Below are 12678 nucleotides of genomic sequence, written 5' to 3' on the forward strand. Positions count from 1 at the left end.
ATTTTCACAAAACCCATGCTGGGCTCTACCTGGGGCAAAGAACTCCTCGAGGGGTGGGTCGTGCTGGGCTTTGCACTTGACTTTAGAACCCAGAAGTTACATCCGAGGGCGACTGGGGCAAAACCAATGGACAAGAAGACCAAACAGCTCTTGAGTTTCTTTTCCGAAGAAGATAGTGCGGCAGCTTCCCGAGTCCCTGGTGCAGGGTGTTTGGGGTTGAGATGGGGTTCTGGTGCGAGAAAGAGACCTGGCAAGGGGACGGGAAGCCCGAGAGAAGGCACCAGTTTCAGGGCGGTGGACTGAACACATCCCGCAATGTTGACTTTCCTGTACCAAGTTCGTAGAAACAACAGATGTAAGAAAAATGCAAGCAAACCATACAGTTCCACTTGAAAGCAGGAGGGAGGGCTCTCCCTCCTAGACTAGAACAGCAGAGAGAGGACAGAAAACAGATGGGAGAACGTCCTCAGGAACCTCAAAGCCGGGTATGTGTGTGAGTCCCACGCGTTGCTCCGTGTCAAGAGGTGGTGCAGACAGAGCGGGAGAAACCGGGGGCGCTGTGGGCGGCTTGCTTGGTCCAGATGCTGTGGGGGAAGCAACTGGGTCCATTGACTGTTGCACATTCTCCTCCCCAAGGGACAAGGGGTAAAGGTGAGGGAATCTGCCTTTATTTATTTTTTAAATTTTTTTTTGAGAGAGAGTGGGAGCAAGTGAGCGAGGGGCAGAGAGAGAGAGAGAGAATCCCATGAGGGACAGAGATAGGGAGAGGGAGAAAGAGAGAAAGTGGACTCACCTGAAGCAGGGCTTGTGCTCATCAGAAGCAGGGCTCAAGCTCGAGGGTGTCTGCCTTTAGATACAATGGTGGGAGTGGCAGCGTGGGTCAGACACCCGGTGGTGCACTAGGTGGTTGGCAACACCTGGCAGAAACCAGAAGTATCTCTGCCCCCCCTCCCTCCCTCACCAAAACCCTGCAGGTCAGCAGCCTCACCCACCCTGTCCTGCAAGGGCTGTCAACTACTAAGGCCAGGGCAAACTCGACATTGAGACTCGACAAATATCAGTTGGGATGATGTGAACAATGTCGAGCCTTCTGACCTATGAATGAAGTACATCTGTCCGTGTCTTTAGGTCTTTAATTTCTCTTGGTAATTCGATCTTGCCCATCTTCTGTCCGATTTATCCCTAATTATTTCACTTTTTAAAGATTTTATTTTTTTAAGTTTATTTATTCATCTTGAGAGAGAAAGCATGAATCAGGGAGGGACAGAGAGAGGGAGAGAGAGAATCCCAAGCAGGCTCCACACTGTCAGCACAGAGCCCGACGAGGGGCTCGAACCCACCAACCATGAGATCATGACCTGAGCCGAAATCAGATGCTCGACTGATTGAGCCACCAGATGCCCTAAGGTTTTATTTTTAAATAACCTCTAAACCCAACGTGGGGCTCGACTTCACAACCCTGAGATCAAGAGTCATAGGCTCCACTGAACCAGCCAGGTGCTCCCCTAATTATTTCATATTTTTTATGCAATTATAAATGGTATTATTATTTAAAATTTAAATTTCAGATACTTTGTTGTTAGTACACAGAGCTACAACTGATTTTTATATTTTGGCCTTGTATGCTTCAGCCTTACCAAACTCACTTATTAGCTCTAGTAGTTTTTGTAGGGTTCTTAAGGATTTTCTACATATGTGATCATACTGTATATAAACAAAGAGAGTTTTACTTTGTCCTTTCAGAGTTTGATGCCTTTTCTTTCTCTCTTTCTTTCTTCCTTTCTTTTTCCATTTCTCTCTCCCTTCCATCCTTCCTTCCTTCTCTCCTTCCCTCCTCCCTCCCTCCCTCCCTCCCTTCCTTCCTTCCTTCCTTCCTTCCTGTCCCTCCTTGAAGTGGATGGAACCTCTAGTACAGTGCTAAATAGACATTACAGGAGTGGACACACTTGCCTTGTTCCTGGTCTTAGGGAAAAAGAAAAGCATTCAGTCTTTCACCACGAATAATGATGTTAGTGGCATATATTTTTGTAAATACCTTTTATCAGGTTCAAGGGAGTTCTCTTCTCCTCCTAAGGTTGCGGAGAGCTGGTTTTGGTTTTGTTTTGTTTTTTTAAAATAATCGATAGTGGATGTTGGATTTTGTCAAACAATCTTTCTCCATCAAATGGGAGCTTATATGGTTTTTCTTTCTAGTTATGGTAAATTTCATTGATTTTTCAGTGTTAAACCAACCTTAGTTTGCTGGGATGAATTCCACTTGGTCATGATCTGGGAGGAGGATAGAGGATGAGAGCCTATAAGCAGGCATGTCCCCCTCTTGTTGAGTTTGAGGAATGTGAATATTCAAGGCACAGATAAGGGCCTTGGTGGGAGACTCACAGCCTTGAGTACAGAGACTCTGGGGTGATAATTTGGGCTCATCCACTGTTTCCACCCTGTACTTACCCAGGGGCTCTTACTCATTAGGGACTCTCCATGTACTTCTTCTGCCAAAGCCAGAACTTACCCTTAGGTCATAATAGTCCAGTCGTCAGGGAAGAGGAAAGGAGCTGTGTTTCCACTCCCCGACTCGGTCAGGGTCCAGCATCACCATGTAATGTCCCCTTTCACAAACTTTTACTGGCCTTGAGGGGCCCTTTTCCTGTCTTGCTGTCTTTGCAGGGTAGGCACCGATCTGATGAGGGCTGGAACGTGCAGAGCTGAGGGCGACTAGGTAGCTCCGCCCAGCCCCAGCCCCTGCGGGAGACACCTGGCCCCTCTCGCGCTTAGTCCACGTTCCCCTTACCAGCTCTTGTTATTTTCTGTTCTCCAACAATTTCACTTTGGTGTTTCATTTCTGTGACATCTCCATAGTCAGATTTGGCTGATGGATCCTGTAGCTCATGCTAATCCTGCTTTGCCTGAAATGGGGGTTATTATCTGTTATTTCAGGAATCAAGTCTACTTGTAACAGAGAACTTAATTGTGGTAGTAGACGCAAAAAGATAATGGAGCAATATCTTCCAAGTGCCGAAGAGAAAGAAATTTGAACTTGAATTTTATACTTAGCCAAATTATCAGTCATGCTACTGAAGCGTCTCACAGGGGAAATGCTTACCGCCTAATGCCACATATGCCAATGCTATCATTTCAATCTTTGGTAGTGTTTGACTTCATTAAAGCAAAGCAAAAGTAATCTAAAACCACTGATTATGTAAAACAAATCAAAATCTGCTACTTTGGGAAGTTAAGGTGGAGGGAGATGTTATTAGTTGTTGTTGTTGGTAATGAAATTATTTTATTTTCTTTGTGAAATATCACATACAAATAATCAAATAAAGGAGCATTGGTTTTAAAATGACCCTCCCCACCCAGCTTTTTCAGTTCCATTCCCCAAATAGTAACCACAGGTAATAGGCTTCTGTGCCTGCTTCCCAGATTTTCTATGCATATTTAAATGAGTATATACATGCCTATGGCATGTACGTGTGTCTGTGTGTTTTGCTTGAATCATATCATGCAGTATATGCTTTGTAATTAGCTCTTTTCTTTTGGCAACATATCTTTCTATATTGCTATGATAAACCTCCTTCATTAGTTTTTATTTTTACTTTTTTTAATGAAGGCCCTGATGGGGGGCTTGAACTCACAATCCTGAAATTATGATTCACATGGTCTACCGACGGAGCGACTCAGGAGCCCCCCCTCCTTCATTAGTTTTAAAGGCTGCATAAAACACCATTACATGAATGATCAGCATGGCAAAAGTTTTTTGATGGACATTTGGTTTGTTTCTGGTCTTTTGGTTTTGGAAATGAGGCTGAAATGAACACCCTCGGGCAGGTGTCTTTATGATTTCCTAAGAATGCATCTGAAGGGTACATTTCTTCTTGGAAGTAGAATTGCTGAGTCAGAACAAATGTACATTTTGGATTTTGACTGACATTGCCAAATTGCCATCCCATGGCATGGGGCCAGTCCTCACTTATATTTTCACATACTGATGCTGGCTTTATTAGCTTTTTAAAATTTTAACTAATCTGATTGGTAGAGTTGCTGTTGAATTCTTTGAGTTTAGTGTTTTTGGGTTTTGTTTTTTTTTTTGAACTTTGGACACTTACCCTACCCCCCACAACCAATAACCACAGGTATAAAGGGGTTTAATTGAATAGCCATTAAACATTTGTATAATCATATAATTTGACTTGTCTTTACCTCTACAATACTACCCAAAACAAATTTGGGAACTACTTTTGGTAACCAACAAAAGCTTGAATATTCACTTTAGAAACCTTTTTTTAAACATTGTTCATTAGAGAGTACAACCTTTCTAGGATGGGGCTGGGGGTTAAAAATGTCCAGTGTTTTTCAGATCTATGTCTCTGCCTTCTAAAGGGAGAATACTAAAACTTTTAAAGAAAGAAAAGATTTTACAAGTTCTGTGGAGAAACTTAATGACAATATTTATATACCTATTTCAAAAAAAGTATTTAGGAACAAACCTAACAAGAGGTAAAACAATAACATTTCAATGAAGAATATAAAAGTAGACTTCATTAAATTATGTACTGTATTACTCAAGAATGTAAACTCTAGAAGTGCCTGGGTGGCTCAGTCGGTTGAGCGTCCGACTTCAGCTCAGGTCATGATCTCATGGTTCGTGGGTTTGAGCCCCGCATCAGGCTGTGTGCTGGCAGCTGGCTTGGTGCCTGGAGCCTGTTTCAGATTCTGTATTTCCCTCTCTCTCTGGCCCTCCCCTGCTCATGCTGTCTCCCTCTCTCATAAATAAATAAAACATTTAAAAAATTATTAAAAAAAGAATGTAAATTTTAGAAGAGTAAGTGATTTGGCATTGCTCTCTTCCCAGTTTCCAGAACAGTGCTAGCACACAGGTGCTCAGGAAATATATGTTGAACAAATGGATGTATATGACTAGGAAGACAATATATTAAAGATGCCAATTGTCACCAGATTTATGTATAAATTGAATACAATATCAATAAACATATCAATAGGATTTTTCATGGAACTAGATATTGAAATATTCATAAGAGTAAATATGTTAGAATGCTGAAGATTCCTTTGAAAAAGAAGAATGAGGAAGGATAATTTATCTTAATGGAAATCAAAACATATTAAAAAGTTATGGAAATTGCAATGATGAGATATTGACATAGGAATCAATAGACTAGTAGATCAGTAGAATAGAATATTCTAGAAAAACACACACATTTACATTAAGTGAGAAAAGGCAGTATCTCATTTCAGTGGAGAAGCCAAAGAAGGCATTGGGACAACTGGTTATCCATTTGGAGATGAATAAAGGTGGCCCACTTCTGCACTGTACACTTACACTATTCACACACAAATTCCAGATGCTTTAGTGATCTAAATGTGAAAAATCAAAATATGAAGGTATTAGAAGAATATACAGGAGAACATGCTTATGATTTTGAAAAAGGGAAGATCATTTTAAGCAAGTCTGAAAAGGAAAATTCATAAAGGAAAAGATTAATAAATTTGACTACTTCACAAAAATGACCCTATTGGGGTGTCTGGGTGGCTCAGTTGGTCAGGTGGCCAACTTCTGCTCAGGTCATGATCTCGCAGTTCAGGAGTTGGAGCCCTGTGTGGGGCTCTGTGCTGATTGCTCAGAGCCTGGAGCCTGCTACAGATTCTGTGTGTGTGTGTGTGTGTGTGTGTGTGTGTGTGTGTCTGCCCCGCTCCCGTTCGTGCTCTGTCTCTCTCAAAAAATAAATAAACATTGGGGCGTCTGGGTGGCTTAGTCGGTTAAGCGTCCGACTTTCGCTTAGGTCATGATCTCGCGGTTCGTGGGTTTGAGCCCCACGTCGGGCTCTGTGCTGACTGCCAGCTCAGAGCCTGGAGCCTGTTTCAGAGTCTGTCACTCCCTCTCTCTCTGACCCTCCCTTGCTCACGCTGTCTCTCTCTCCTAGAAATAAATAAAACATTAAAAAATTTTTAAAAAAAATAAATAAACATTAAAAAAAATTTCAAATGACCCTATAAAAACCATAAGTGAAAAGTGGAAGATATTAACAATATACGTAACAGCCAACAGATTAGTATTACTCAGAATATATCGTAGCTTTTACAAATCAATAAAACAACAACAATCCGGTAGAAAAATGGACAACACCAAACACAGAAGAGTTAATTAAAATAAAAACGTGCTGGCTCTTAACTAAAGAAATAAAAATTGAATGAATAAAGTGCTTTAAGCCTTTGCCCTTGAGAATTTTGATGTCTGGAGGACAGTTTGGTAATATGTATTTATTAAAAAATTTAAATGCACAAAACCTGTGGCTCACTTCTCAATCTTTAGCCTGGAGGACAAGGTGTGTGTGTGTGTGTGTGTACAGAGGCTTCTTGCTGCGTTGTTTTTAATAGTGAAAAAATGGGGAAATGTCAGCTTCCATCAAGAGAGGAAAGGTCGCAAAATGGAGGTATAGCTTCACTAAAGAATGTATGTGAAAGGTAATACAGTGAGATTGTTTTCTAAGTAGTGCATGGTAGATCTGCAAGATGTCCTATTGAGTGAAAGAAGCACATTGCCCCACAAAATGTTTAATGCGCTACCATTTGTGGAAAAATAAAGGAAGACAAATGTTTCCCACAAATCCATACATATAAATGAATGTAAAGTAAAAGGCTTGGATGGACAAACACAAAAATGGCAACAGGCTGTGTGTCTGAGCAGTGGAGGAAGGAGACTGGAATTAGGCGCCGAATCTAAAGGGAACTTTCACAGGATTTGTGACATCTTAGTTTAATTCACACTGTATCCACGTAGGACCTGTATAATTCAAAATTAATTTTTAAACATTTAAAGAGCAAGAAAAGAAAGTCTTCGGGCCGGCTGCAATTGCTGTGTCTGAGGGGTCCTTGTCCCCCATCCGCCCAGCTTCCATAGCCTCCTTCTCGCCAACCACACACACAGGAAATCTGGCGGTAATCCCAACTGAACTGTTTCCTAAACAGCGTTAAGAAAGAGCGCACTGTTTTGCAAGCAGTAGCAGAGAGCCCGTTATCCCACAGGCAGTTGGACTTTACCCTAGGGTGGGGGTGTTTGGGAAGGTAAGTGGGGAGAAGGGAGGGCGGCACGTGTTGGGAGGGGGTGGGGAGACTCCCTCCCAGGACTGTAGCCTTGAGATTGGAGCAGTTGCCGCAGCGCCCTCCAGAGGCCAGCCGCGAGATGGGAACTGGGGGTAATTTTTGGGACGAGGCTTGTTTGGAACACCTCCTCCCGCAGACGTGTTCTTCTGGTTACTATGCATGCTGAGAAGCCCTTTGGGCCTCAGATATGCCTGGGATGGGCAAACAAGGCCTACATGAGGGTTCGACAGACGTACAGACTGGGCCACCTTGCGGTCAGCCCGGTTGTATCATTATTAAGTGGTTGGACACGTAGTAAAGTCAAGGAGCATCTCAAGCCTCTGCAGGTAAATGCAAGCCCACCGCCCAGCCCTGAGCCAAAGGCAGGTGGTTTGGGGATTGCACATCTTGAGAATTCTCCTACCTCCACAGCAGTAGAGAGGGAAGGGCATTTTAACATCATTCTTGAAACGGCTTTAGTTTTTCTTTTTCTTTCTCTCTCTCTTTTTTTTTTAATTTTCAATGTTTATTTTTGAGAGACAGAGTCAGAGCATGATCAGAGGAGGGGCAGAGAGAGAGGGAGACACAGAATCCAAAGCAGGCTCCAGCTTCTGAACTGTCAGCACAGAGCCGGACGCAGGGCTGGAACTCACAAATTGTGAGATCATGACCTGAGCCGAAGTTGGACACTTAACTGTCTGAGCCTCCCAGGTGTCTCCCCCTTTAAAAAAAATTTTTTTTTCAATGTTCATTTATTTTTGAGAGGCAGAAACAGAGCATGAGTAGGGGAGGGGCAGAGAGAGAGGGAGACCCAGAGTCTGAAGCAGGCTCCAGGCTCTGAAACAGGCTTTAGTTTTCCAAACATTCATTGTCTCACTGCCACCTGAGAAAGCTGGGTGGGCCTGTCAACCCCATTGTATCAGTGCAATTGCCTCCAGACCAAATTGTAGCCTCTGGGCCTGCACCCCTGGGCGCCCTCCACTGTACTGAGTGAACTTTCTAAAATGTCACTGTGCATTTTGCAGCCTTTATAGCTGCATTAGGTCACAACAAGAACATCTCAATAGGTCAGCGAGAATGCTAGATTCCAGGGTCCTACCTGCCTTACCATGCTCATCCTGTCTCCTCCCTGCCCCCACATGAGAACTATCTGAATGAAGCCCACTGGTGTCAAGGCCTTTGCTATGTCGCCCTCTGGGCCCAGCATGTTCTTCCTCCCTGTGTCTACTGGGTCCTGTTCTTCTTCTCTTTTATTTTTTTAATGCCATTTATTTATTTATGTATTTATTTATTTTGAGAGAGAGACAGAGACACAGCATGAGCAGGGAGGAGCAGAGAGGGAGGGAGGCACAGAATCTGAAGCAGGCTCTAGGCCTGAGCTGTCAGCACAGAGCCCAACACGGGGCTTGAACCCACGAACTGTGAGATCATGACCTGTGCTGAAGTTGTGCACTCATCGACCGAGTCACTCAGGCACCCCTACTTGGTCAACTTCTAAACTTTCTTCAAGATAGTCTCAAGCACCAACTCCTCAAGAAATCTTTCCTAAGTACCTCCAGTTGGTCCAAGTGTTACTCTTTGATGCTCCCAAAGAACACCACACAAGGCTCTCATGTGCCATTAATTTGCCTTTCCGTATTCTGTGCACCCCTTGAGGACAAAGCTTGCACTTTGCTCAGCGGGGTATGCCCAGTGGCCAGCACAGTGCGAGTGGCACATGCAAGGGCTCAGTAAGTACTTGTTGAATTAATGCCCGAAAAAAGGTCAGGAATGAGTATGCAGAGGCCATTGAGTGAAGAGTGCTGGTGTGGAAGTCAGGAGACCTGATGGCTAGATCATTCTGAGCTGTACCACACTGCTGCCTTTGACACAGTCATTTCCTTCCCTGAGTTCTCTGTCCTCTTGAGCCTTGACAATTCCCTTGGAAGAGGAAAAGGACACTAATTGTCAGACTTGATGAGGGCAATGGGGAACAGGTGCACCCAGGTGTGGCTAATGGGAGGGTGAGGTGCAATCTTCATGAGGCCATTTGACAATTTTTTTTAAAAAGCCTTAAAAATGTTGATACCCAAATATGCATCAATTTTACTTCTAGGACTGCTTGCCTAAGGAAATAATTGAAGATAGGACTACAGATTTAACCCCATGGATGTTGAGCCTAGTACAGCTATAACACTGGAAATAGGAAACAACCTAAGTATCTAACAAGAAGGGATTAGTGAATAAATCATAGTACTTCATACAAAATATTATGCAGATAAACAAATGAACTAAGTCTATATTTATTGACATAGAGAGATGTCCAGGCTAAATTGTTAAGTACTAAAACTGGGTTGTACAAAATTTAGAGTATGGTCTTATCAGCTTTTAAAATACATATTATATCTAGGGACACCTGGGTGGCTCAGTTGGTTGGGTGTTTGACTCTTGATTTCGGCTCAGGTTATGACCCCATGTCGGGTTCCACGCTAAGTGTGGAACCTGCTTAAGATTCTCTCCCCACCCTGCCCTCCTTTCCTGCTCGCTCTCTCTCTCTTCAAAATAAAAAAAATTATATATACATATAGGATATCAAATTGTTAAATGGGGTTATTTATGAGTAGTGGGATTATGAGAAATTATTTTCTTCCTGCTTATTTGTACGAAAAATGACAAGCCTGGAAAGAAAAAATTTACCCATAACCTTACTTGATTATAAGTGATTTTGACTTAGTTTTATTTTTGCTTGTTTTCTCTAAATTTTCATGAATGAAAATATATTACTTGTAGGATTAAAAAATTATTTTGGGAGCACCTGAGTGGCTCAGTTGGTTGGCATCAGACTTTGGCTCAGGTCATGATCTCACAGTTCATGAGTTCGAACCCTGCGTCAGGCTCTGTGCTGATGGCTCAGAGCCTGGAGCCTGCTTCAGATTCTGTGTCTCCCTCTCTCTCTGTCCCTCCCCTGCTCATGCTCTCTTTCTCTCAATAATAAATAAACATTTTTTAAAAGTATTTTCAAAAGTATAAAATTCTAGAACCTGACTCACAAGGAGCCACTTGTCCAAGTTCACGCACAGCAAGTCGGTGGCAGAGCCAGGCTGGAAGAATGGCCTCCTCCTTCGTGGGCCCCACTGGGCTCCACTTCCCACAAGTGACAGGATCTGGGGGCATACCAGAAAGGTGTTCTGGATGTTTTGGTGTCCCTTGTTCCTCGGTCAAGATGTGGTCTGGGCATAGAACACAAGAGTGAGGGCAGGAAGGTGGCCGGGGTAGGAGGCGTGGCTAGACCAAACAGGGCAGGGGAGCCAGACAAGGGCCCAGGGAGATGGACAAACACAGCCATTAGTCATAGGGCACTTGTCCTGCCTGAGAACGGCAGCTGCTTTACCAGGGCTTTCTTTCAGGGCAGACACTTCCCCCTCTTCTATTTCAGAACGATCCTAAAGTTTAGCCCCAGTCCTCTTAACCGCACTGATCTTATCCCAGAGAGGCCCTGGGCTGTGTCACCTAACTGACCACTAACCACATCCAGCCCTGCTCTTTCCTGGCTCCTGAAATCTAGGAGCAGGTGGCAGGAGTGCTGAAGATAGCCGGCTCCCCAGAGCCAAGGAGAGAGGGGGAGGAAGAGAGGGATAGAGGAAGTTACCTTGGTCCTGAGCCTGTAGCCCCCAGGTTTTCCTGTGAAACCCAACGGTCTCCAGCCAGATTTCCTGTCCTTTTAGCCTTTGCCAAGAATGTGGGGCTGCCAAGGGCCAGCGTACTGTTGGGAGGTGGGGGACAGCCCCCTGAGGCTGATCTGATCCTTACTCCAAGAGTCCCCAACACCTTCCCTCCTCCTCTGGGGTCACCGTATTTCTCATAGTTGCTTAGGCTGTTGGTTCCTGACTTTTGTTCCTTTCCAAGGATCCCTGGATACTAAGTTTAAACAGAATTTTGGAGGGGGGTTAACTGCCTGTACACCTGGGGCAACACTTGTCTAGGCACCCAATGGGAGCTGAGAACCTCTAGGGTGGGATGCTAAGTTCAAAGGCTGGGCACAGTTCTGGTCTCTCCTTTCCTGTCCCTCTCTCTGATCACCTTACGGGCACCCCAACCCCAGTTGGGGGAGGAGACAGCATTTAGTATCCAGGGGCGGGTTTTGTCTGCTCCACCCCCTCCCCTGAGCCTGGAAGACATAAATGCCTAGATTCAGCTGAACGGCATGGCCAATGCCAGGTGAACTTCAGAGGTAAGGTCCTGAGGGGCTGAGAGACTGAAGCTAGCAAAAGAGGCTTGCTGTGAACCCCTCCCTTGAGGAGGTAAGTAAGACTCATTGAGGCTGGACTGGGATATGAAGGTGGGAGGGAAGGGCCGGGAGGTGAGGGATGGTGGGGCTGTCTTTTCCCAAATGCACTGTGGGCTTTGGACTTACTGGGCTTGGGGTCTTGTTGCAGAGATGAAGCTGCTGCTGCCCCTTGCAGGGCTCCTGGCCATTCTGGCCATGCCCCAGCCCTCTGAGGGTGCCAGTCCAGGTAACAGGGCAGAAAGAAGGGAAAAAGGTGGAGTGTTGGGGGTGGTTGTGAGTCCCAAGGATCTCTTTCCTCGGCGCAGGCCACCCTGGCTCTGGGGCCCATTCCTGACTTTGTGACTCCTGTTCTGGACAGCTGTTCCAGAGGCGGTGGAGACCTCGGTGGTGCTGACCTGCATGGAGGAAGCCAAGCGGCTAGTGGACACCGCCTACAAGCAGCAGCGGGAGAGGTGGGTTGCTGGGCACCTCCCAGCTCTGGGCAAGGATGCCGCAGGTCTTTCAGAGAAGGAACTTGACACGGGGACTTCATGAGTGGGTATGGGACCCTCTGTCTGTCTGTCTTTCTGTCTGTCAGTCTTTGTGCCTTTGGGTTTGAGAACATCCCTCCCCATGGCCTTGCCTCTGTCTGGATACTCAGGTCTATAGTCTGTTTATAAAGAGAAAACTTCGTTCTGTCTGTGGGTCTGTCTACACCGTCCTGTGGGCTGTGCTGAGTGTCTGTGCCCCTGCCTTCTCTGGCCTCACTCCTCCCTTCTGCAAGCAGCATCAAGGAGCGGCTTCGCAGTGGCTTGGCCAGTCCCATGGATCTCCTGTCCTTCTTCAAGCAACCTGTGGCAGCCACCAGGACAGCTGTGAGGGCTGCTGACTATCTGCACGTGGCCCTAAGCCTGCTGGAGGGGAAGCTGCGGCCTCTGTACAGGCCAGGGTCCCTCAACATCACCGGTACTGTTGCCCCTACAACCCCAGTCTCCTGCTCCACTGGTGACCTCAGGCATCTCCCAGCGCCCGCCCCGCCCCCTTCCCGGGGGCTCAGGCACATCAGAATCTCCTCTCCGTGCCCCCAGTGAAGGCTCCCCAGCTTAGGATAGGAAATGGGAGGGGGGACTCAACTCCCACACCCCTCTTTCCCCGGCCCCAGACGTGCTGACGCCCGCTCAGCTGAATCTGCTGTCCAAGTCCAGCGGCTGCGCCTACCAGGACGTGGGGGTGACGTGCCCGGAGAACGACAAGTACCGCACCATCACCGGCCACTGCAACAACAGGTGCGGCCGGCTGGGTGCGGCCTGGGGCGGGCGGGGGAGGGGAGGGGCTCATCC

The 12678-nt window shown here is 45.9% G+C and overlaps 1 protein-coding gene across 1 annotated transcript in view; it reads left to right on the forward strand.

The window, feature by feature from the left end:
* Window positions 1-11491: 11491 nt before the first annotated feature.
* Window positions 11492-12678, forward strand: part of MPO (myeloperoxidase) — a 10060-nt gene continuing 8873 nt past the window's right edge. Inside the window, exons 1-4 of the mRNA XM_077745548.1 lie at window positions 11492-11585; window positions 11718-11811; window positions 12126-12304; window positions 12501-12624. Of these exons, the coding sequence (XP_077601674.1) occupies window positions 11510-11585; window positions 11718-11811; window positions 12126-12304; window positions 12501-12624 (473 nt within the window). The 5' untranslated portion in view covers window positions 11492-11509. The remainder of the gene's footprint in view (window positions 11586-11717; window positions 11812-12125; window positions 12305-12500; window positions 12625-12678) is intronic.

This window comes from Crocuta crocuta, unplaced genomic scaffold, assembly GCF_008692635.1.
Source record: "Crocuta crocuta isolate KB4526 unplaced genomic scaffold, BGI_CrCroc_1.0 scaffold333, whole genome shotgun sequence".
Taxonomy (NCBI): domain Eukaryota; kingdom Metazoa; phylum Chordata; class Mammalia; order Carnivora; family Hyaenidae; genus Crocuta; species Crocuta crocuta.